The sequence below is a fragment of the Salmo salar genome, chromosome ssa17, assembly GCF_905237065.1.
Source record: "Salmo salar chromosome ssa17, Ssal_v3.1, whole genome shotgun sequence".
NCBI classification, from domain to species: domain Eukaryota; kingdom Metazoa; phylum Chordata; class Actinopteri; order Salmoniformes; family Salmonidae; genus Salmo; species Salmo salar.
Window position 1 is genome coordinate 54891933 of NC_059458.1, and position 26446 is coordinate 54918378.

At 42.4% G+C, this 26446-nt stretch overlaps 2 protein-coding genes across 6 annotated transcripts; both read right to left on the reverse strand.

The window, feature by feature from the left end:
- Positions 1-850: 850 nt before the first annotated feature.
- On the reverse strand, positions 851-15494 carry LOC106576129 (secretory phospholipase A2 receptor). Of its 5 annotated transcripts, none has more exons than XM_045699732.1 (7): positions 14631-15494; positions 11061-11095; positions 3636-3697; positions 3101-3186; positions 2595-2966; positions 2094-2429; positions 851-1775 (listed from the first exon to the last, which is right to left on the reverse strand). In XM_045699732.1, exons 4-7 carry the CDS (start codon positions 3135-3137, stop codon positions 1411-1413), a joined length of 1110 nt encoding a protein of 369 aa, XP_045555688.1. In that variant the 5' UTR covers positions 3138-3186; positions 3636-3697; positions 11061-11095; positions 14631-15494; the 3' UTR covers positions 851-1410. The 5 variants fall into 5 exon arrangements, with proteins under 5 accessions (XP_045555688.1, XP_045555690.1, XP_045555689.1 ...); XM_045699734.1 differs by having other exon boundaries at positions 3062-3186; positions 14631-15493; XM_045699733.1 differs by lacking the exon at positions 3636-3697.
- A 1900-nt stretch (positions 15495-17394) lies between these two features.
- Positions 17395-20175, reverse strand: LOC106576131 (secretory phospholipase A2 receptor). The gene is made up of 5 exons (XM_014153034.2): positions 20085-20175; positions 19553-19638; positions 19042-19413; positions 18535-18876; positions 17395-18219 (listed from the first exon to the last, which is right to left on the reverse strand). Exons 2-5 carry the CDS (start codon positions 19587-19589, stop codon positions 17855-17857), a joined length of 1116 nt encoding a protein of 371 aa, XP_014008509.1. The 5' UTR covers positions 19590-19638; positions 20085-20175; the 3' UTR covers positions 17395-17854.
- Between the last annotated feature and the right edge of the window lie 6271 nt (positions 20176-26446).

Consider the following 26446-nt stretch of genomic DNA (forward strand, 5'->3'; position numbering starts at 1 on the left):
AAATTGTGCAGTTTTGTCACACAACACAAAGCCACAGATGTTTCAAGTTTTCAGGGAGCATGCAATTGGCATGCTGACTACAGGAATGTTCACCAGAGATGTTGACAGAGATTTTAATATTAATTTATCTCCCATATACTGCTTTCAACGTCGTTGTCACGTCGTGTGTGTAGGTGGCAGGGAAGTCAGGCGCAGGAGAAACAAACTTGGTGTAACTGGAGTAGTTTAATTAAGATAAACCAAACTCCAAAACCAAAGTACAATAATAAAATAAACATGGGTATAATAACCCGTCGCGTACCAATCTAACAACACGAGCATAATACAACAAACAATCTCTGACAAGGACATGAGGGGAAACAGAGGGTTAAATACTCAACATGTAATGAAGACAAGACAAAACCAATGGATAATGAAAAATGGATCAATGATGGCTAGAAGACCGGTGACGTTGACCGCCGAGCACCACCCGAACAAGGAGGGGCATCGACTGTGACAGAAATCGTGACAGTCGTTGTAGAGAATTTGGCAGCACGTCCAACCGGCCTCACAACCGCAGACCGTGTGTAGCCACGCCAGCCCCTCCACATGCGACTTCTCCACCTGCGGGATCGTCTTAGGGTGGGTACTGAAGAGTATTTCTGTCTGTAATAAAACCCTTTTGTGGGGAAAAAAATCATTCTGATTGGCTGGGCCTGGGTCCTTAGTGGGTGGGCCTGGCTGCCAAGTGTAGGGCCTATGCCCTCCAAGGCCCACCTATGGCTGCACCCCTTCCCAGTCATGTGAAATCCATAGATTAGGGCCTAATGAATTTATTTCAATTGACTGATTTCCTTATATGAACTGTAACTCAGTAAAATCTTAGAAATTGTTGCATATTCTTTATTTAGTATAAATGCCCTTTCCTACTAAGGGCCAGTTGATCCGTGTTTGAAAGGTTATTTGATACTGCCGTCTCGTAAAATGTCTGCATACAGTTGTAGGGATGTCCGTTTGAATTTAATAAATGTATATTTTTTGCTCCAGGAAGTAATCCAACAATGTGTACGCTGCCATCTATGTGTACTGTATTTCAAGTCTTCTCTCATTGATTGAGGCAGATGTCAGTCATCCTGACATGTGGCACTTGGGGATGGACACCCACCTGTCTCGATCAGTGTGAGAGAACTTGAAATAGACAAGATGGTGGCATGCACTCTTCCCTGTAATGTCCTGGAGTTACTCATACGGACATCTTGTTGCAACATCTACTGTGTTTATGTATGTTTAAAAGAAGACTAAAACATCTCTTTCTTATGTTTGTTTATTTTTGTCAAGATGATTTCAATCAGTAATTACCTAAAAAAACACATTTCAATCAAAATGTGAGAAATGGTTAGAGAGTGTTTAAATTAACAAGGGGGAAATGTATTACAACTCTTCTTCACAAATAAGAAAGCGCATGGACAGACAGTCCTGATCACTCCACTTGTATCCCTCCTCCATTGCCATGGCACCACAATGGTTGGACAGAGGCTGTTCAGGCTGTCTGTCTCCCTCCCAGTTACTCCACCCCACTGGCAGGCCATTGGTCCAGACCCAGAACCCAAAGAGACGGCTCTGTCTCAGACCCACCCACACATGACCAGTAAAATCAGTCCCATTGAACTTCTGCTTGATCACCTCCAGGTCTTCTGCTGTCTCAATTCTCAGCAGTCCATGGTAGTACTTCTTGCAGTATCCCAGGGCCTGTTCCCAATACATTAGTTTACTGATAATGTGGATGCGAACTGATCCTGAAAGACATAAATGTGGTATTCAAGATATTTAACTTTTTCATATTAGCTTGTTTTAGCTCCCATTTTAACTCAGATTTTAGGGGCAAGATAAGCAGGCACATAATAATTTCAGTAATAGTTCAATAACATTACAGCCCGGTGGAACCAATGTGATTGCATGACTGCTTGCATTGTGTTTGAATTGACAAGTGAAGGGAAAAGGGAGTGCAGCGTTCAGTCCACTAAATCCGCTTAACCAGGCTACTATCAATATAGAGTAACAACCTTTCATTCAAATAAGAAGCAGTTTGACTGTGTTCCTCTTTGACAACTTACCTTCAGAGCAGAGTGTACATTCTTCAGAACCTCCATTTCCCACTGTGAGTATACCTATTTGAGGCTGGTAAAGAACAGTGTGATTCTGTCCTGCTATAGGAAATTCAGACAATGTGGACCAGTCTCTGTAGGCAGATCTCCCTCCATCAGACCACTCCCAGTCATCATACAGCAGGCCGATCCAGTAAGGAGTGGTGCTGTTCATCTCTTCGTTCTTCACTTCCTCCTTCTGTCCCTCATTCCTGATGCTGACCAGGTCAGTGTAGTTCTCTCTGCAGTAACTCTGAGCCTTATACCAGGTCATGTTCTGTTCAATCAGGAAGGAATCACCAGACCCTGCACACAGAGAATGGACTAACATTTTACTCTACTCAACTTAGTTTGATATAAAATAATGATATCTAGATATTGTTGAAGAATTATAATAATATTAACTAGATGTTGATGAGGAGCAACAACATCCAGGAAATCTGATGTGTTTTGCGGTATGGAATATTTTACCTTTTCTGTAACACATAAAGTATTTCTGCTCTGTACATTTCTCCCATGTTGTATTATCTTTGAGTATGGCTGAACACATTGGCTCTGTGCACGGGCTTGGAAGTGGTGACCATGCAGTGTCATTAACAATGTTTCCATTGGACCACTTCAGACTATGCTCTTTGCGATGGAGACCTATCCAGGCTTTAGTGCTGCTATGAGATGTTATTAACTGTATCAGCTGCTCAGATTCCTCCTGATTGTACAAAGTGACAAGATCAGTGTAGTTCTCCCGGCAGAAGTCTTGTGCTTCTGTCCAAGTACATTTTTTATTTGTATTTTCATAGAGATGGAACTGTCTGAGGCGGCTGAGTGCGGCTGTGCAGCAGACACCTGAGGACAAAAACTATTTCATTAAGTGAAATGTAAACATACAAAAAAACAAATGAAAGAAGAGAAGTTAGTATGGTTAGTCATGTTGTGCATACCGTATACTGTTTTGTGGTTAGGTCAGGTAAATTCTATACCTGCACAGAGTAGGAATAGGAGAGAGGTCATCTCCATGGGAACAGCAGGGTCAGGAGAGACAGAGGAGAGGTGATGGGATGGTGTCCTGTGTGAGAATAAAGAGGTGTCATATTTAGGATTTGACAGATATCACACTTTGGCTTTGAGTTGTTAATTTAATCAGGTACTAGTACTACAGCGCCTGCATCATTACAAGCGTTGAGCTGCATGATTGATCATTTTTAAAAAGTCATTACTGTAAACAACGTCTGATATTATTTTCTGATAACACAAACTTTAATTAATTTAATATGCACATTTAGAGGTTAATAGACTAACATTTAATTTATATTATTATACAAATAGTTCCCTTATTAGTTTCAACAAGAATGCTGTTTAAAAAAGTGTAATGTTTAATATGTCAATTTGATTAAACCACATTAAAAGTGGTCCTTAACTTGCTGTAACTTTTTATTAAAATGCATGTGATTAGTTCCTGCTCAAAAACATGGTCAAATTTGATAAACTTTTAAATGTATCAAAAGTCTGTCTCACCTGCTGTAGCTTTTGTAGAGAATAAATGTGTCTGGTATGAATCGAGTATAATGAGGTCTAACCTGTGTAGAAACAGTGCAGTGAATGTGATGTTTATATTTAAAAATATCCCATTAATGGCACTTTGTAAGGCTATTTGATACTCTGGACATGTTGGTGTGAAAGATAACTTTTCTGTAGGTGTTGTGAGAAGTATTGAGCTGTGTTTCTATCCATTTCAGGGGATATATCTCTCTGGGTTAGAGGAAACATGTATCAGGGTATCCTGAGGACTTGTTTCCTGATAGTGTAGTGTGAGTCAGGCCTGGTCTGTCTGCTCTCTAGATGGGTTGGACAACAGAGACTGAGACACAACCAGAGAGGGATATCAACAGTCTGACCGTGCTGTATCGGCTTTCTGTCCTCTCTGGTTAGCCAAACAATCAAACAAATTACCTCCAAAGATCTCACATACATCTTTTCTATGGTATACATTTCTGGTATCCTAACTTTGCACTAACTTTGTTGCACTGAACAAATAGTTGATTTATTTGGACTCAAAAACATAATTATCACAGTGGTTATTTGTACAGTATACAGTAAATGCTTATGTAACGGTTGTCGTCGGGAATGGAGGACCAAAACGCAGCAGGAATGTGGATGCTCATCTTGTATTTATTTTAAAATAAAGAGAACACCAAAATAACAAAAACGAAGAACTCACGAACAACAAAACAGTCTTGTCAGGCTCACACAGGCAAAACAAGAAACAATCTCCCACAAACACTTAACCAAACACATACCCATATATAGGACTCTCAATCAGAGGCAACTAAAAAACACCTGCCTCCAATTGAGAGTCCAACCCCAATAAACTAGACAAAGAAATACAAAAGACTAGAGACCACATAGAAATACAAACCTAGAACATAACCACAAAAACCCGGAAATAATAAATCAAACACCCTACTACATAAAACACCACCCCGAACCACATAAACAAAATACCCTCTGCCATGTCCTGACCAAACTACAATAACAAATAACCCTTATACTGGTCAGGACGTGACAGCTTAGTATAGTGCAGTATTTGGCACATTATAACGTTGTCTATTCACCATGCAGAGGTCATGAACTGTTTTGTTTTCACCATCATAGAAACACCTCCAGTCTTCCTGGAACACACATTTGAATGACTGCATCACATGCAAATATATTCCAGTAATAGCCTTCAGTTACTGTAGTGACTTCATACATTGATGATTGTGTGTTATGCAGCAGGGGAGACTATAAAGCTCTGTATCAGCTTTTTGGGGTCTAATTTAGCATTTAGGCAGAGAGATGCAATAGAAACATTAACTGAGTAAAACACTTTGCAAAAGAATAACACTCCAAAATTATAATCATAAAGGATATTTATGTGAGCTTGTTTACCTGGTACATAATGGACACCACATTGCTGAACAACATTGCATATGCAAAATTGATTAAAATAGGTGTTTGAGAAGACCTGGGTCTGTCTGAGTACAATCGTGCTTTTGAGCCATACAGTCAACCACTGATCATGTCCCATTTTAATACATTTTGGTCATATTGGAAATATTGGAATACAATATTAGGTACTCTGCCTAACATCAATCACTATAATCTTAGACAAAATATCTTCATGTGAATAGTTTTTTATCAGAGTCCAGTTCTCTGTGTGTTTCAGACCTAGGCAAAAAATAGTTATATTTTCTAACTAATTTGAAAATACACATTTTTCAGATACTCAAGGTAGTTGGATATAGTTTATATAGAGTTTCAACTAAAATGTAATTATTTTCTTTGATATTAAAATACAGGTTTCAGAAAAACAAATCATATTTGAAAGTATTTTGGAATACGACTCAGAAAACCAAATAATACTATGCAAGTTATTTAAAGAAAACATATATATACACTGCTCAAAAAACAGTTAAACACTTAAACAACACAATGTAACTCCAAGTCAATCACACTTCTGTGAAATCAAACTGTCCACTTAGGAAGGAACACTGATTGACAATAAATTTCACATGCTGTTGTGCAAATGGAATAGACAACAGGTGGAAATTATAGGCAATTAGCAAGACACCCCCAATAAAGGAGTGGTTCTGCAGGTGGGGACCACAGACCACTTCTCAGTTCCTATGCTTCCTGGCTGATTTTTTTGGTCACTTTTGAATGCTGGCGGTGCTTTCACTCTAGTGGTAGCATGAGACGGAGTCTACAACCCACACAAGTGGCTCAGGTAGTGCAGCTCATCCAGGATGGCACATCAATGCGAGTTGTGGCAAGAAGGTTTGCTGTGTCTGTCAGCGTAATGTCCAGAGCATGGAGGCGCTACCAGGAGACAGGCCAGTATATCAGGAGACGTGGAGGAGGCCGTAGGAGGGCAACAACCCAGCAGCAGGACCGCTACCTGCGCCTTTGTGCAAGGAGGAGCAGGAGAAGCACTGCCAGAGCCCTGCAAAGTGACCTCCAGCAGGCCACAAATGTGCATGTGTCTGCTCAAACGGTCTGAAACAGACTCCATGAGGGTGGTATGAGGGCCTGACGTCCACAGGTAGGGCTTGTGCTTACAGCCCAACACCGTGCAGGACGTTTGGCATTTGCCAGAGAACACCAAGAGTGGTAAATTCGTCACTGGCGCCCTGTGCTCTTCACAGATGAAAGCAGGTTCACACTGAGCACGTGACAGACGTGACAAGAGTCTGGAGATGCCGTGGAGAACGTTCTGCTGCCTGCAACATCCTTCAGCATGACCGGTTTGGCGTTGGGTCAGTCATGGTGTGGGGTGGCATTTCTTTGGGGGGCCGCACAACCCTCCATGTGCTCGCCAGAGGTAGCCTGACTGCCATTAGGTACCGAGATGAGATCCTCAGACCCCTTGTGAGACCATATGCTGGTGCGGTTGGCCCTGGGTTCCTCCTAATGCAAGACAATGCTAGACCTCATGTGGCTGGAGTGTGTCAGCAGTTCCTGCAAGAGGAAGGCATTGATGCTATGGACTGGCCCGCCTGTTCCCCAGACATGAATCCAATTGAGCACATCTGGGACATCATGTCTCGCTCCATCCACCAACGTCACGTTGCACCACAGACTGTCCAAGAGTTGGCGGATGCTTTAGTCCAGGTCTGGGAGGAGATCCCTCAGGAGACCATCCGCCACCTCATCAGGAGCATGCCCAGGCGTTGTAGGGAGGTCATACAGGCACGTGGAGGCCACACACACTACTGAGCCTCATTTTGACTTGTTAAGGACATTACATCAAAGTTGGATCAGCCTGTAGTGTGGTTTTCCACTTTAATTTTGAGTGGGACTCCAAATCCAGACCTCCATGGGTTGATAAATTGGATTTCCATTGATTCTTTTTGTGTGATTTTGTTGTCAGCACATTCAACTATGTAAAGAAAAAAAGTATATATTATTATTTTATTCATTCAGATCTAGGATGTGTTGTTTAAGTGTTCCCTTTATTTTTTTGAGCAGTATATATATATATATATTTGATAGCTGCCAATTTTTTTTAATGAAGAGTCAAAACTACAGTATTTAGTTTAATTCGTCTAAATATATTATCATAAGCATATGGTTTGGAGGGCTCTAAGACATCAATCTTAATATAGCCTATAGCTAGTATGAAATACATGAGGGACATGGAATCAACTCAACATTAGAGCAGGTAGGTGTTATGTATGCTCTGGTCTTTTGAATGCACATGTTCGCAAATGTTCACAAATTCACAAGAAAAGACAAGCAAAAGTTTTATCGTCACTGATTTAGTGTTGCATTACTGTTTATAGGAATATATGTGAATGTGGATAATGTTCGAGTGCAACTTTTCAAGGCTAGCTGTAATGGCTGTCTTCTGAAATGAACCAAGGCGCAGCAGGTATGTGAATACTCATTTTTTAATTACCCAACAAAAGGAGTAAAGCATCCACAGGAAACAATGTGACAGCAGCAACAGTTTGCAGGCTAACAAACGCAGTGCAAAACAACCACCCACAACCCCAAAGAAAATCACACACACCTATATAGGACTTCCAATCAAAGGCAACTCAACACACCTGCCTTCAATTGGAAGTCCCAATCAACAATACAAACATACCCAACACAAACATGCCACGTCCTGACCAAAACTAAAACACTAGCTCCATCTGCTGGTCAGGACGTGACAGTACCCCCCCCTCAAGGTGCAGACCCCGGAATGCACCTACCAACAGAAAAACACCAACAAAAAACCCATAAACAATAACCCTTAAACAATAAGGGAGGGAAGGGAGGGTGGCTGCCGTCACCGACGACACTGTGCTACACCCTCCCTCCCCAACCCACCTATCCTGGAGGTGGCTCAGGTGCAAGCCGTGGACCTCGCTCCACCTTCGGCGTTGCCCACTTTGATGGCGCCGATAGCTGAGCCGGGCAGACGGGCCACTCGGGCTGACCCTGGCAGACGGACCACTCGGGCTGGGCCGGGGGACAGGAGGGCCTCTCGGGCTGGGCCGGGGGGCAGGAGGGCCCCTCGGGCTGGGCCGGGGGGGGCAGGAGGGCCCCTCGGGCTGGGCCGGGGGGCGGGGCAGGAGGCCCCCGCCGGGGCAGAGGCCCTCGGCGGGGACCTCGGCTGGGCCGGGGGAGAGGGCCCCTCGGCTGGCCGGGGGCAGGAGGGCCCCTCGGGCTGGGCCGGGGGGGGCAGGAGGGCCCCTCGGGCTGGGCCGGGGGGGGCAGGAGGGCCCCTCGGGCTGGGCCAGGGGGCACTCCGGCAGTTCAGCGCAGTCTGGCCACTCCGGCAGTTCAGCGCAGTCTGGCCACTCCGGCAGTTCAGCGCAGTCTGACCTCTCTGGCGACTGTTGACTGGCGGGCAGCTCTGGCGACTGTTGACTGGCGGGCAGCTCTGGCGACTGTTGACTGGCGGGCAGCTCTGGCGACTGTTGACTGGCGGGCAGCTCTGGCGACTGTTGACTGGCGGGCAGCTCTGGTGACTGTTGACTGGCGAGGCTGGGTTGACACACTAGACTCCTGATGCGTGGGGCTGGTATAGGACGTGCCAGCCCGGAGACACGCACCTCCATGCTAGTGCGTCTGGCGGGAAACACCGGACCGAAAGGCGCGCTGGCGGTCTTGATTGTAGGGTTGGCATCACCCCTTCCGGCTCGATGCTCCCCTTGCCCTGGCACCTGCGGGGCGCTGGTACTGGGCGTACTGGGCTGTGCGTCCGTATCGGCGAGATGGTGCGTACCACAGCGTAACATGGCGCCCTCCACCTCAATTGCACCTCCCTGTAGTCACGGGTAGCTGGCTTACGGCTCTTCCCTGGCCTGGCCAAGCTACCCGTGTGCCCCCCCAAAAAAAATTATTGGGGGTGCCTCTCGGGTTTCCTAGCCAACCGTGTTCCAGCGTAACGTTCCCGATGGTTCCTCTGTCCAGCTGCCTCCACTCTCCTGAGTGCCTCCACCTGTTCCCATGGGAGGCGATCCCTTCCGGCCAGGATCTCTTCCCAGGTGTAGGCTCCCTTGCCGTCCAGGACGTCCTCCCATGTCCATTCCTCCCTTTTTCTCTCCTGTCGCTGCTCCTTCCTCTTCCGCTGCTTGGTCCTTGTTTGGTGGGTGGTTCTGTAACGGCTGTCTTCTGAAATGAACCAAGGCGCAGCAGGTATGTGAATACTCATTTTTTAATTACCCAACAAAAGGAGTAAAGCATTCACAGGAAACAATAAATGTGACAGCAGCAACAGTTTGCAGGCTAACAAACGCCGTGCAAAACAACCACCCACAACCCCAAAGAAAAACACACCTATATAGGACTTCCAATCAAAGGCAACTCAACACACCTGCCTTCAATTGGAAGTCCCAATCAACAATACAAACATACCCAACACAAACATGCCACGTCCTGACCAAAACTAAAACACTAGCTCCATCTGCTGGTCAGGACGTGACACTAGCTCAACTACCGTTAGCTTTGTTGCGAGAGAGGGTTTCTTTCAGGTGCAGATATCGTGAGTTTTTTTTATTATTTTCTCACTGGTTTTCTGCACTGTCTTTTTTCTTTTATCAGGCAAATATACATGTATGGAGTCCAGACGGCAGCATTAACTTTAGCCTTGTATTTGTATCCATTCCATGCAGTCATTAAAGAGAGACAACTGGCAGAATTGTGTCCAAAGCCTTATCTTCCACCTACACCTCACCAGAACACAACACAGAAAGGTACCGGTACAGAACCGGTTACAGTTACATACACAGCAAGTGTATTAAATTGAGAGTTAAGGTCACCTTGTCCACTTATTAATGAGTCCAAGTGTTTGACATGGGGGAGGGGACCAGTTCACCTCTAAGACTGAACACATGACGTTATTGTAGCGATGGACAGCCTAATATGCAATGGCTGCAAACATGGGTGCTACCAGCCACGACCAGCCGTGTGTGTGATTGTGTTACCTACCATTGTGTGTGTTTGTGATGGTAAATAAAAATATATTAGCATTGGTACAGGCTACAGGGCAGGAGATTCCATCCGTTTATCTACAACAGAGTGGACACAGAGTGGCCTCGACACAGAGGCCTAGGGATTCACCATACGATACACTTTGTTGTTCATTTGGAGCTTTATTGTCCCCAGGAGAGTTTGTTCTTCCAAAGTCGGCACATTCATGAAGATGCCTTATTCTAGATATGTAAATATTGTATATTGTGTATGTGGTATTAGTTGGCACACTCTTGGTCCTCAGAGACAGTTGAGGATACATGGTGCGAAAAGCAGCAGAGGTAAATATAGAGTTGTTGTATTGGGGGTTAGGGTTAATTTTCATTTGTGAATTCATTCCCCACTAAGATAATGTTGAGCTTAATATACAGTAACTACTTCACAACCTAATGAATATTTGCTTGCCTTGAATAGCTGTCATGTTGAAAACGTTTTCTCCTGTTTTGTGCCAACTGAACATAACCCTGATGTGGAGCAGAGGCCTTTTGACCAGACTTCCAGTTGTGTCATGGCCCTGGCAGTAGCCAGACACAGAGATGCTGGGTGCATCCCAAATAACATCCTTGTCCTTATTTAGGGCACTACTTTTCAAAAGTAGTGCACTATATAGGGAATAGGGTGCCATTTGGGATGTAGCCTCTGTGTGTTGATGAAGGGCTATTGGTCTTCAAATGAAACAAACATTACTGTATCCAGGCATGTAAATGATTAGCCATGAATAGCTGCAAAGAGAACCAGGGAATATATATTTAAATAGGAATACACTGAGTCAAGGCTGTAGACTGATAACACTGACACACCATCTTTGCATATGTCCTTCTATCTTACTAAGGCTTGATGTTTGTTTAAACAGTGAAGCTATCCTAGCACTGTACATTAAATAAGGTTGTGTACTGTGCTGTATGTGTTTTCCAATGGGAGATCAAGATGTCTTACCAAATGTCTTCCTCTTCTAGCTTCTCTGAATATCTCTAGAGAGAGAGAGAGAGAGAGATAAAATGTCTGCACACATGACTGTAAGTCGATTTGGATAAAAGCGTCTGCTAAATGGCATTTATTATTATGTTGTTACATTATATTTGAGAGAGAGGGAGAGAGACAGAGATCAGTTGTTTCAGGTCAGGTGAGATGAGGTGTGTGTAGGTGTGCAGAGGTCTTAATTAAAGAGACCCCTTTTCATCCAAACCAAGTGACAAACTTGACTTTCAAATAGGATCTTTGTTTACTTTCACAGGCAGCTGTCTATCTGTTCACTGTCTGTAGCACCCACAGAGACCGACTTTGAGGAAATGTAGAATGGGATGGGTACTAAATGGCACCCTATCCACTATATAATGCACTACTTTTGACCAAGGCCCATAGGGAATGTGGTGCCATTTGGAACGTACCCATGGGTGGGCAGAGCACTGTACATTTAATGTTGCATATAATCTACAATCATGAACGTTGTAACACTTGAGCCATGTTGTAGTTGACACAAACATGTAGTAAATAGACAAAGGCATTTTGTCGTCAACACACTTGAAAGAGAGTTTAGAATATGCTAAAATTAGCATAATATTTTATATAGCTTCTCAACCATTCCATCACAATCCCAGTGTGAATTTGGCAGCTGGTATCTTAACTCTGGGATAGGGGTCCCACTAGCGGGACAACTTCCGGTGAAACTGGAAGGCGCGTAATTCAAATGAATAATCATAAATATTATGGATATTAAACATTTAGAAACATACAAGTGTCTTTGTTACGAATCCCTTTGGCCCTGCAGTCTAGGGGGGATGGCAACGAGACCGTAACATAAATCATGCAAATTATAATAGTGATAAGAAACAGTGAGAACCAATAACCACAGACAACTACAATCTACCGTCAAACACTAAAGGTTTATTGTTTAAACACACGGTAAAGGGGGGGGGGGGGGGGGGGGTGAGAAAAGGGGCTGAGCGGGACCCAAGCAAAGAAACAATAATCCAAAACCACCCCTAAGCTAGACTAGCCTATTTCAACAACAGCTAGCTAACTAACCAAAAATACAGTGGGTGGTCCGCCCAGTTCTAACTAGGGTACTTAGACACAGTATTCCTACGGGTAATGTATGCCCATGGGCGACTTGTCTTGGTACCCCCTTTTCCCACCAAACAAACAAACAGTCAAACAACAAAACAATACTCACAGGATTACCGGACAAATGTGACATGTAGTTGCAAAAACAAAAGAGATCAATACAGAGATAGAGAGAGACACAGGGAGATAGAGATTGGACACAAGAGCGAATGAGCACAAAGATTGATCACAGAGTGAGAATGAGCTAGCGAGATAATGAGCTGGGGAGAAAACAACTGACTGGGTTTTTAAACCAAGGGAAAGGGACTGTGATTGGTTGAGGGAAAAGGAACAGGTGTCTTCTGATTGGGGACTGATTGGGGACTGATTGATGACTGATTGGGGAGTGATGATTGTCAGCTGTGAGGGGAGAAGGAAAGAAAAGAAACACACAGGATACACACTTGTATCCGTAACAGTCTTATATCGGTTAAAAGCTTCAATTCTTGTTAATCTAACTGCACTGTCTGATTTTGCTAAGTCAAACGACACCGCTGGTCCTGCTCACACTGCCCTACCCTGTGCTTTGACCTCTTTCTCCCCTCTCTCTCCAGATGAAATCTCGCGTCTTGTGACGGCCGGCCGCCCAACAACCTGCCCACTTGACCCTATCCCCTCCTCTCTTCTCCAGACCATTTCCGGAGACCTTCTCCCCTACCTCACCTCGCTCATCAACTCATCCTTGACCGCTGGCTACGTCCCTTCCGTCTTCAAGAGAGCGAGAGTTGCACCCCTTCTGAAAAAACCTACACTCGATCCCGCCGATGTCAACAACTACAGACCAGTATCCCTTCTTTCTTTTCTCTCCAAAACTCTTGAACGTGCCGTCCTTGGCCAGCTCTCCTGCTATCTCTCTCAGAATGACCTTCTTGATCCTAATCAGTCAGGTTTCAAGACTGGGCATTCAACTGAGACTGCTCTTCTCTGTGTCACGGAGGCTCTCCGCACTGCTAAAGCTAACTCTCTCTCCTCTGCTCTCATCCTTCTAGACCTATCTGCTGCCTTTGATACTGTGAACCATCAGATCCTCCTCTCCACCCTCTCCGAGTTGGGCATCTCCGGCGCGGCCCACGCTTGGATTGCGTCCTACCTGACAGGTCGCTCCTACCAGGTGGCGTGGCGAGAATCTGTCTCCGCACCATGCGCTCTCACCACTGGTGTCCCCCAGGGCTCTGTTCTAGGCCCTCTCCTTTTCTCGCTATACACCAAGTCACTTGGCTCTGTCATATCCTCACATGGTCTCTCCTATCATTGCTATGCAGACGACACACAATTAATCTTCTCCTTTCCCCCTTCTGATAACCAGGCGGCGAATCGCATCTCTGCATGTCTGTCAGACATATCAGTGTGGATGACGGATCACCACCTCAAGCTGAACCTCGGCAAGACGGAGCTGCTCTTCCTCCCGGGGAAGGACTGCCCGTTCCATGATCTCGCCATCACGGTTGAGAACTCCCTTGTGTCCTCCTCCCAGAGTGCTAAGAACCTTGGCGTGATCCTGGACAACACCCTGTCATTCTCCACTAACATCAAGGCGGTGACCCGATCCTGTAGGTTCATGCTCTACAACATTCGCAGAGTACGACCCTGCCTCACACAGGAAGCGGCGCAGGTCCTAATCCAGGCACTTGTCATCTCCCGTCTAGATTACTGCAACTCGCTGTTGGCTGGGCTCCCTGCCTGTGCCATTGAACCCCTACAACTCATCCAGAACGCCGCAGCCCGTCTGGTGTTCAACCTTCCCAAGTTCTCTCACGTCACCCCGCTCCTCCGCTCTCTCCACTGGCTTCCAGTTGAAGCTCGCATCCGCTACAAGACCATGGTGATTGCCTACGGAGCTGTGAAGGGAACGGCACCTCCATACCTTCAGGCTCTGATCAGGCCCTACACCCAAACAAGGGCACTGCGTTCATCCACCTCTGGCCTGCTGGCCCCCCTACCTCTGAGGAAGCACAGTTCCCGCTCAGCCCAGTCAAAACTGTTCGCTGCTCTGGCACCCCAATGGTGGAACAAGCTCCCTCATGACGCCAGGACAGAGGAGTCAATCACCACCTTCCGGAGACACCTGAAACCCCACCTCTTTAATGAATACCTAGGATAGGATAAAGTAATCCTTCTAACCCCCCCCCTTAAAAGATTTAGATGCACTATTGTAAAGTGGTTGTTCCACTGGATATCATAAGGTGAATGCACCAATTTGTAAGTCGCTCTGGATAAGAGCGTCTGCAAAATGACTTAAATGTAATGTAATTTACAATAGGCTTTACAGCGAAAGCATGCCATACTGTTTGAGGACGGCGCCTCACATTGTTTGATTGTTTGAGGACGGCGCCTCACATCAAATTATTTTTCCACCGGCACAGGTTTCATAAATTCACAAATAGTGATTAAATATTCACTTACTTTTTGAAAATCTTCCCAGCTACAACATATAGTGTTGTTTTGTTAGATAAAATCCTTCTTTATATCACAAAAAGTCTGTTTAGTTGATGCCATCGATTTGAGTAATCCATTCGTTCAACATGCAGAGAAAGGAATCCAAAAAGCTACCGCTAAACTTTTTTAAAACAAGTCTTAATACGTTTCTATATAATCCTCAGATCCCCTAAAATGTAATTAAACTATAATATTTCATACGGAAAGAAGGATGTTCAACAGGAAAATTATATTAACAGGTGTGTGTCCTCTTCGTCGCGTCCGCACAGACTGATTTCCATATATGTATCCCAGTACTAAAACTCATAATTCTTCCTCGTTTGGGAAGAAACACACCTGAAACCTTGAACAAAGACTATTTACATCCAGTGGAAGCCATAGGAATTGCACACTGGGAGCTAAATTACATTTTTTCCCTATCTAATGGAAGAGCATGGGCTCGCTCAACAACCAAATAATCTGGTTGGTTTTTCTTTGGATTTTCTGCTACAGTATCTATTGTGTTATAGTCTCCTACATTATTTTAACATTTCTACAAACTTCAGTGTTTCTTTCTTGTATCCCTCCTCCATTGCAATTGCACCACAATGGTTGGACAGAGGCTGTTCAGGCTGTCTGTCTCCCTCCCAGTTACTCCACCCCACTGGCAGCCCAATGGACGAGACCCAGAACCCAAAGAGACGGCTCTGTCTCATACCCAGCCACACAGCACCAGTTAAATCACTCCCATATAACTTCTGCATCTCTATCTTCAGGTCTTCTTCTGTCTCAATTCGCAGCAGTCCATGGTAGTTCTTCTTGCATTAGTCCTGAGCCTGTTCCCAAGACTTTCTTTCACTGATGACATGGATACAAACTGATCCTGAAATACATGAATAACAGGAACCACATAGGTGAATTTGAGATTATTGAATCGTTTTTTTTGTTACTCGTTTTGACCCCCAGAATACTAAATGACACATTTTATGAGAAAGACAAGCAGCAGGCACATAAATATTTCATTCAAACGTTCCCTATATCATTCTACAGTAACAACATTTCAAACAAATAAGAAGCAGTTTGAACGTTTTAAAACATTATCTATGCTCTTATTTGACAACTTGCCTTCAGAGCAGAGTGTGTCGTAAGAACCTCCATTACCCACAGTCATCACACTTTTCATGAACAGAATTGTGGTATGTTCATTTTTATTAGAACATTGAGTTATAGAAGGCCAGTTTCTGTAGGCAGATCTCCCACGCAAAGTCATCATACGGCAGGCCGATCCAGAAAGGAGTGGTGCTGTTCTTCCCTTTGTTCTTCATCTCCTCCTCCATTCCCTTGTCCTGATGCCGACCAGGTCAGTGATGGGTTGGTGTCCTGTGTGAGAATATGGAGGTGTCAGATATCATTGCCAACTTTCACTGTATTGTGAGTACCTTCATTGTAACAAGAGTTGCACTGTTTGGTTGATCAGAAATGGTCAGGACTGCAAATAAGGTAGCCACTTGTTCTGCATGCAAGCATGTCCATGTCTCACAGACAGTCAAACCAAACCCTCTTCCATGTCATAACGCAGGTTAACATTAGCATAAACCTGATTTTCAGAGATGAATACAACTTTTCTGCATTTATTTTCTAAATTGTCTAAAAGGAAAAAAAAAAAAATGGTGTTGCTTATGAGTATGTTTTTGTTTTAGGATTTAGAATTAAAATGTCCAATGTTTGGTATAAAAATATGATAAAACCACATTTAAACACATACGCCGAGCCTTCATGAAGCACTTATTAAAGATAATATTAGAACTTTCAGACTGAAGGAGTATAGTGGGAACTGCGGCATATATGTACACATACTGTACACTTGTAATAGCATTCTAAAGCTAAGCTCTGTCGAACTAGGTACTTATTAAAAATACAAAACGCTGACAGATGAATGATTAAGTGAGTGTATGCTCACTGTACACGGCCAAAACATTGGGCCTGAGTTGGGCAAAACAGTACGAGTCCTCCGAGCCAAACAACAAATCGCCATTATATCCATCTAAACAGTACTGTACTGTGAAGCAGACACACAACCTGCTTATTGTTGACACTCAGTGAATGCCATGTACATGTAAGATAAATAACAAAAATAGTGCTGCTTGGAAGCACTAGATGACGAGCGATTTGGACATTTTGATGTGAATGATAACTTTTCTCTAGGAATTAGTGATCAGCCGAAGGATAATATAACAGATGACATGTACTGAGATCAAATAAACTCAATATTTCCCTTACAATATCCAGTAGATAAAGTACATTACTTATGTCAGACCCTGATCTGTTTCACTTGTCTTGTGCTTGTCTCCACTCTCCATGCATTCAGTTGTAGGGGGTCCATTTGAATTTAGAAAAAGCTCCGTTATTAAAATAAATGTATACTTTTTGCTCCATGAAGTAATCCAACAGTGTGTACGCTGCCATCTATGTCTACTGTATTTCAAGTCTTCTCTCATTGATTGAGGCAGGTGTCTGTCATCCTGACACGCAGCACTTGGGGATGGACACCCACCTGTCTCGATCAATGAGAGAGAACTTGAAATAGACAAGATGGTAGAATCCACTCATCCCTGGTATGTCCTGGAGTTACTCATACGGACATCTTGTTGCAACATCTACTGTCTTTTTATGTGTTTTAAAGAAGACTAAAAAAACTCTTATATTTTGTTTCTTTTTTAAAGTAAGAACAGAAATTGGGAGAAGGGATATATTACTTTACTCTTATTTTTATTTCCTTAGTCACCGTTAACATGCATGATACTATTAATTAAATATAATTGTATTTAGACTATATGGAGTATTAATTACAGTAACCCATAGTTACAATAGTGATGACTGTGTGTAAATCTAGGATAAACGAGTTAGCTTAATGGCAAAAGTATTATGACAAGAGAATATAATATTTTAAAAACATGACATAATGATCTATATTTTATTGTTTAACATTTTTTATATATCTGAAATATCACACAATTTTATTCAAAGATTTTTGAGAACACGTTATATCAATGACAAGTTATATCGCACATTGCATTGCATGCTGAAAGCTTAAACATAAAAACATCTTTGTCAAGATGATTTCAATCAGTAATTACCTAAAAAGAACACATTTCAATCAAAATGTGAGAAATGGTAAAGACAGTTAATTAAATTAACAAGGGGGAAATGTATTACAACTCTTCTTCACAAATAAAAAAGCGCATGGACAGACAATCCTGATCACTCCACTTGTATCCCTCCTCCATTGCCATGGCACCACAATGGTTGGACAGAGGCTGTTCAGGCTGTCTGTCTCCCTCCCAGTTACTCCACCCCACTGGCAGCCCATTGGACCAGACCCAGAACCCAAAGAGACGGCTCTGTCTCAGACCCACCCACACAGGACCAGTAAAATCAGACCCGTTGAATTTATGCTTCACCACCTTCTGGTCTTCTGCTGTCTCAATTCGCAGCAGTCCATGGTAGTTCTTCTTGCAGAAGCCCAGGGCCTGTTCCCAAGACATTCTTTTACTGATAATGTGGATGCGAACTGATCCTGAAAGACATAAATGTGGTATTCAAGATATTTAACTTTTTCATATTAGCTTGTTTTAGCACCCATTTTAACTCTCAGATTTTAGGGGCACGATAAGCAGGCACATAATAATTTCAGTAATAGTTATATATCATTATAGCCTGGTCGAACCAGCATGATCGCATGTTAGCTTGCATTGTGTTTGACTTGACAAGTGAAGGGAATAGAAAGGCAGTGCCGAGTTCAGTCCCCTTGACCAGGCTATTATCAATACAGAGTAACAATCTTTCATACAAATAAGAAGCAGTTTGACTATGTTCCTCTTTGGCAACTTACCTTCAGAGCAGAGTGTATAATCTTCATGACCTACATTTCCCACTGTGATTATACCTAGTTCAGTCGGGTAAAGAGCAGTGTGATTCTCTCCTGCTTTAGGATAGTAGGAATATGTAACGTTGGACCAGTTTCTGTAGGAAGATCTCCCTCCATCAGACCACTCCCAGTCATCATACAGCAGGCCGATCCAGTAAGGAATGGTGCTGTTCATCCCTTCGTTCTTCACTTCCTCCTTCTGTCCCTCATTCCTGATGCTGACCAGGTCAGTGTAGTTCTCTCTGCAGTAACTCTGAGCCTTATACCAGGTCATGGTCTGTTCAATCAGGAAGGAATCACCAGACCCTGCACACACAGAATGGACTAACATTTTACTCTACTCAACTTAGTTTGATATAAAATAATGATATCTAGATATTGTTGAAGAATTATAATAATATTAACTAGATGTTGATGAGGAGCAACAACATCCAGGAAATCTGATGTGTTTTGTAGTATGGAATATTTTACCTTTTCTGTAACACATAAAGTATTTCTGCTCTGTACAATTCTCCCATTTTGTATTATCTTTGAGTATGGCTGAACACATTGGCTCTGTGCACGGGCTTGGAAGTGGTGACCATGCAGTGTCATTAACAATGTTTCCATTGGACCACTTCAGACTGTGCTCTTTGCGATGGAGACCTATCCAGGCTTTACAGCTGCTATGAGATGTCATTAACTGTATCAGCTGCTCAGATTCCTCCTGATTGTACAAAGTGACAAGATCAGTGTAGTTCTCCCGGCAGAAGTGTTGTGCTTCTGTCCAAGATAATTGTTTATTTGTATTTTCATAGAGATGGAACTGTCTGAGGCGGCTGAGTGCGGCTGTGCAGCAGACACCTGAGGACAAAAACTATTTCATTAAGTGAAATGTAAACATGCATACAAAAAAAACAAATGAAAGAAGAGAAATTAGTGTGGTTTGTCATGTTGTGCATACCGTATACTGTTTTGTGGTTAGGTCAGGTAAATTCTATACCTGCACAGAGTAGGAATAGGAGAGAGGTCATCTCCATGGGAACAGCAGGGTCAGGAGAGACAGAGGAGATGTGATGGGATGGTGTCCTGTGTGAGAATAAAGAGGTGTCATATTTAGGATTTGACAGATATCACACTTTGGCTTTGAGTTGTTAATTTAATCAGGTACTAGTACTACAGCGCCTGCATCATTACAAGTGTTGAGCTGCATGATTGATCATTTAAAAAAGGTCAGTACTGTAAACAACGTCTGATATTCTTTTCTGATAACACAAACTTTAATTTATTTATTATGCACATTTAGAGGTTAATAGACTAACATTTAATTTATATTATTATTAAAATAGTTTCCTTATTAGTTTCAACAAGAATGCTGTTTAAAAAAATGATGTTTAATAAGACAATTTGATGAATCCACATTAAAAGTGGTTCTTAGCTTACTGAAACTTTTATTAAAATACATGTGATTAGTTACTACTCAAAAACATGGTCAAATTTGATAAACTTTTAAATGTATCAAAAGTCTGTCTTACCTGCTGTAGCTTTTGTAGAGAATAAATGGGTCTGGTATGAATGGAATATGATGAGGTCTGACCTGTGTAGAAACAGTCCATCCTAAGCTATGCTCTGCCTAACTATATGTATATATTCAAAACACAAGGCCGACCAGTGCAGTAAAACACATAATTAAGTTATTACACTACAATAAAATGTCCTGGGTGGCACGCAAACAGCACATGGCCTTTATAAAGTACTGTCAATGAGATTCACAATTGTGTCTTAAGACTTGAACACATGAACCCCACTTCACCAGCACCCCTCGCCCCAACCCATCTCTAAAACAGTAATAGACCTAATACAGTGAATCTGATGTTTATATTTATAAAGATCCCATTAATGGCACTTTGTAAGGCTATTTGATACTGGACATGTGTGAAATATAACTTTTCTGTAGATGTTGTGAGAAGTATTGAGCTGTGTTTGTATCCATATCAGGGGATATCTCTCTCTGGGTTGGACGAAACATGTATCAGGGTATCCTGAGGACTTATTTCCCGATAGTGTGAGTCAGGCCTGGTCTGTCTGCTCTCTAGATGGGTTGGACAACTGAGACTGAGACACAACCAGAGAGGGATATCAACAGTGTGACAGGGCTGCAACGGCTTTCTGTCCTCTCTGGTTAGCCAAACAAACAAACAAGTTACCTCCAAAGTTTTCACATACTGTCACGACTTCCGCCGAAGTCGGTCCCTCTCCTTGTTCGGGCGGTGTTCGGCGGTCGATGTTACCGACCTTCTAGCCATTACTGATCCATTTTTCATTTTCCATTGGTTTTGTCTTGTCTTCCTTCACACCCGGTTCCAAACCCATAAATTACATGTTGTGTATTTAACCCTCTGTTTACCCTCATGTCCTTGTCAGAGATTGTTTATTGTAAGTGTTTATGTACGTCTGTACTGGTGTGCGTCGGGTTATGTTACCCATTGATTTTGATTATTATGTTTTCCGGTGTTTTTTTTGTAATAAACTGCGCCGTTGGAAACACAGTTATTTCTCTCCTGCATCTGACTTCTCTGCCGCAAGTTAAACACCGCTTACACATACATTTTTTCTATGGTATACATTTCTGGTACCCTAACTTTGCACTAACTTTGTTGCACTTAACAAAGAGTTGATTTATTAGAACTAAAAAACATTAAAATTATCACAGTGATGCCTATTGGTTATTTGTTATTATTTGTACAGTATACAGTAAATGCTTAGTATAGTGCAGTATTTGGCACAGTATAACGTTGTCTATTCACCATGCAGAGGTCATGAACAGTTTTGTTTTCACCATCATAGAAACACCTCCAGTCTTCCTGGAACACACATTTGAATGACTGCATCACATGCAAATATATTCCAGTAATAGCCTTCAGTTACTGTAGTGACTTCATACATTGATGATTGTGTGTTATGCAGCAGGGGAGACTATAAAGCTCTGTATCAGCTTTTTGGGGTCTAATTTAGCATTTAGGCAGAGAGATGCAATAGAAACATTAACTGAGTAAAACACTTTGCAAAAGAATAACACTCCAAAATTAAAATCATAAAGGATATTTATGTGAGCTTGTTTACCTGGTACATAATGGACACCACATTTCTGAACAACATTGCATATGCAAAATTGATTAAAATAGGTGTTTGAGAAGACCTGGGTCTGTCTGAGTACAATCATGCTTTTGAGCCATACAGTCAAACACTGACCATGTCCCATTTTAACACATTTTGGTCATATTGGAAATATTGGAATACAATATTAGGTACTCTGCCTAACATCAATCACTATAATCTTAGAGAAAATATCTTGATGTGAATAGTTTTTTATCAGAGTCCAGTTCTCTGTGTGTTTCAGACCTAGGCAAAAAATAGTTGTATTTTGTAATTTATTTGAAAATACACATTTTCCAAATACTCAAGGTAGTTGAATATAGTTTATATAGAGGTTCAACTAAAATGTAATTATTTTCTTTGAATATAAATACAGGTCTCAGAAAAACAAATAATATTTGAAAGTATTTTGAAAAAATATATATATTATTTTATTTTATGAAGAATCAAAACTTGAAATAGTCGAAATATAGAATCATAAGCACACGGTATGGAGGGCTCTCAGATATGAATCTTAATATAGCCTATAGCTAGTATGAAATACATGAGGGACATGGAATCAACTCAACATTAGAGCAGACCACTTTTGCAGCTTCAAAATGACAAAAACGTATATTTACATAACAAGTGAGACATAATACAGTAACACTTGACATCAAGTCATGTACATCAAGTACTATACATGTTTGGTAACTTTGTGATTATTACAAGAGCAAAATTGTTGTTACATACACAGCAAGTATATTAAAAGGAGAGTTAAGGTCACCTTGTCCCCTTATTAATGAGTCCAAGTGTTTGACATGGGGGAGGGGACCAGTAACTTTTTGATCCAACTTTATCAATGTAGAAGCAACAGTCATTTTTCATACTTTGATCTGGTTTCCTTCAAGTATCATCCAATTTCATGAAAAACATGATTTTGACTCTTCATGACCTTAACACTTAAGAATTTGCTGTTGTAATAATCACAAATTACAACTCACATATAGGACTTTATGTATAAATTACAGTATATTCGACTACCTCAAGTATTTTAAAAGTTGGTATTTTCAAATAAACTACAAACTACAACATTTTCTGCCCAGGTCTAGTGTTTAGGGGGGGATTAGTATAGCCCCAGTTGCTCTGAGACTGAACACATGACATTATTGTAGAGATGGACAGCATAATGGGCCATGAAGGCAACCATGGGTGCTACCAGCCAAGCCCAGGTGTGTGTGTGTGTGCGTGTGAATGTGTGTGTGTGTGTGTTTGTATGTGGCCTTTGTGTGTGTGTGTGTGTGTGTGTGTGTGTGTGTGTGTGTGTGTGTGTGTGTGTGTGTGTGTGTGTGTGTGTGTGTGTGTGTGTGTGTGTGTGTGTGTGTGTGTGTGTGTGTGTGTGTGTGATGGTGAATTAAAGTATGTTAGCATGGGTACAGGCTACAGGGCAGGAGATCCCATCTGTTTATCTACAACAGAGTGGAGTTTTTTTAAATTGTGAATCTCGATACAGAGGCCTAGAGATTCACCATACAACAGAATATGATACACTTTGTTGTTTATTTGGAGTTTTATTGTCCCCAGGAGAGCTTGTTCTTCCAAGGTCGGCACATTCATGAAGATGCCTTATTGTAGATATGTAAATATTGTATATTGTGTATGTGGTATTAGTTGGCACTCTCTTGGTCCTCAGAGACAGTTGAGGATACATGGTGCGAAAAGCAGCAGAGGTTAATATAGAGTTGTTGTATTGTGCGTACATTCATTCCCCGCTAAGATAATGTTGAGCTCAATATACAGTAACTACTTCACAACCTAATGAATATTTGCTTGCCTTGAATAGCTGTCATGTTGAAAACGTTTTCTCCTGTTTTGTGCCAACTGAACATAACCCTGATGTGGAGCAGAGGCCTTTTGACCAGACTTCCAGTTGTGTCATGGCCCTGGCAGTAGCCAGACACAGAGATGCTGGGTGCATCCCAAATAACATCCTTGTCCTTATTTAGGGCACATCTTTGCATATGTCCTTCTATCTTACTAAGGCTTGATGTTTGTTTAAACAGTGAAGCTATCCTAGCACTGTACATTAAATAAGGTTGTGTACTGTGCTGTATGTGTTTTCCAATGGGAGATCAAGATGTCTTACCAAATGTCTTCCTCTTCTAGCTTCTCTGAATATCTCTAGAGAGAGAGAGAGAGAGAGATAAAATGTCTGCACACATGACTGTAAGTCGATTTGGATAAAAGCGTCTGCTAAATGGCATTTATTATTATGTTGTTACATATTATTATATTTGAGAGAGAGGGAGAGAGACAGAGATCAGTTGTTTCAGGTCAGGTGAGATGAGGTGTGTGTAGGTGTGCAGAGGTCCTAATTAAAGAGACCCCTTTTCATCCAAACCAAGTGACAAACTTGACTTTCAAATAGGATCTTTGTTTACTTTCACAGGCAGCTGTCTATCTGTTCACTGTCTGTAGCACCCACAGAGACCGACTTTGAGGAAATGTAGAATGGGATGGGTACTAAATGGCACCCTATCCACTATAAAATGCACTACTGATGACCAGGGACCATAGGGAATGTAGTGCCATTTGGGTGGGCAGAGCGCTGTACATTTAATGTTGCATATAATCTCCAATCATGAACGTTGTAACACTTGAGCCATGTTGTAGTTGACACAACCATGTAGTAAATAGACATTTACATTTACATTTACGTCATTTAGCAGACGCTCTTATCCAGAGCGACTTACAAATTGGTGCATTCACCTTATGATATCCAGTGGAACAACCACTTTACAATAGTACATCTATATCCTTTTTTTTTTGGGGGGGGGTTAGAAGGATTACTATATCCTATCCCAGGTATTCCTTAAAGAGGTGGGGTTTCAGGTGTCTATGGAAGGTGGTGATTGACTCCGCTGTCCTGGCGTCGTGAGGGAGCTTGTTCCACCATTGGGGTGCCAGGGCAGCGAACAGTTTTGACTGGGCTGAGCGGGAACTGTGCTTCCGCAGAGGTAGGGGGGCCAGCAGGCCAGAGGTGGATGAACGCAGTGCCCTTGTTTGGGTGTAGGGCGTAGACAACGGGTGTAGACAACGGCATTTTGTCTTCAACACACTTGAAAGTAATTTAGCAGACGCTCTTATCCAGAGCGACTTCCAGTAGTGAATGCATACATTTCATACATTTAATTTCATTTCATGCCTTTTTTTTTGTACTGCCCCCCGTGGGAATCGAAACCACAACCCTGGCGTTGCACACACCATGCTCTACCAACTGTGATTTGGCAGCTGGTATCTTACCTCTGGGATAGGGGTCCCGCTAGCGGGACAACTTCCGGTGAAACTGGAGGGTGCGCAATTCAAATAAATAATCATAAAAATTATGGATATTAAACATTTAGGAACATACAAGTGTTTAGTATCGGTTATAGAGGGACAGTTTCGGTAGGCAGATCTCCCACCATCAGCCCACACAAAGTCATCATACAGCAGGCCGATCCAGAAAGGAGTGGTGCTGTTCTTCCCTTTGTTCTTCATCTCCTCCTCCATTCCCTTGTCCTGATGCCGACCAGGTCAGTGATGGGTTGGTGTCCTGTGTGAGAATATGGAGGTGTCGGATTTCATTGCCAACTTTCACTGTATTGTGAGTACCTTCATTGTAACAAGAGTTGCACTGTTTGGTAAAAACCACATTTAAACACATACGCCGAGCCTTCATGAAGCACTTAAAGTTTTCAGACTGAAGGAGTATAGTGGGAACTCAGGCATATATGTACACATACTGTACACTTGTAATAGCATTCTAAAGCTAAGCTCTGTCGAACTAGGTACTTATTAAAAATACAAAACGCTGACAGATGAATGATTAAGTGAGTGCATGCTCACTGTACACGGCCAAAACATTGGGCCTGAGTTGGGCAAAACAGTACGAGTTCTCCGTGCCCAACAACAAATAGCCATTGTATCCATCTAAACAGTACTGTACTGTGAAGCAGACACACAACCTGCTTATTGTTCACACTCAGTGAATGACATGTACATGTAAGATAAATGACAAAAATAGTGCTGCTTGGAAGCACTAGATGACGAGCGATTTGGACATTTTGATGTGAATGATACATTTTCTCTAGGTATTAGTGATCAGCCGGAGGATAATATCTGTAAGAGTTACAACAGATGACATGTACTGAGATAAAATAAACTCACTATTTCCCTTACAATATCCAGTAGATAAAGTACATTACTTATGTCACACCCTGATCTGTTTCACTTGTCTTGTGCTTGTCTCCACTCTCCACCAGGTGCCTCCTAAAAAACAGAAAGGTGCCGGAGGAGATGGCTGCTATTTTACTGGCTCATAACCAATCGTGCTATTGTGTGTGTTTTCTTGCGTTATTTGTAACTTATTTTGTACATAATATTTCTGCCACCTTCTCTTATGACCGAAAAGAGCTTCTGGATATTAGGACAGCGATTACTCACTTCGTACAGGACAAAGATTTTTTTTTAAACTTCTCTAGGGCCAGTGGGACGATTTCGTCCCACCTACGTAACAGCCAGTGGAATCCCGTGGCGCGTTATTCAAATACCTTAGAAATGCTATTAATTCAATTTCTCAAACATATGACTATTTTACACCATTTTAAAGACAAGACTCTCGTTAATCTAACCACACTGTCCGATTTCAAAAAGGCTTTACAATGAAAGCAAAACATTAGATTATGTCAGCAGAGTACCCTGCCAGAAATAATCAGACACC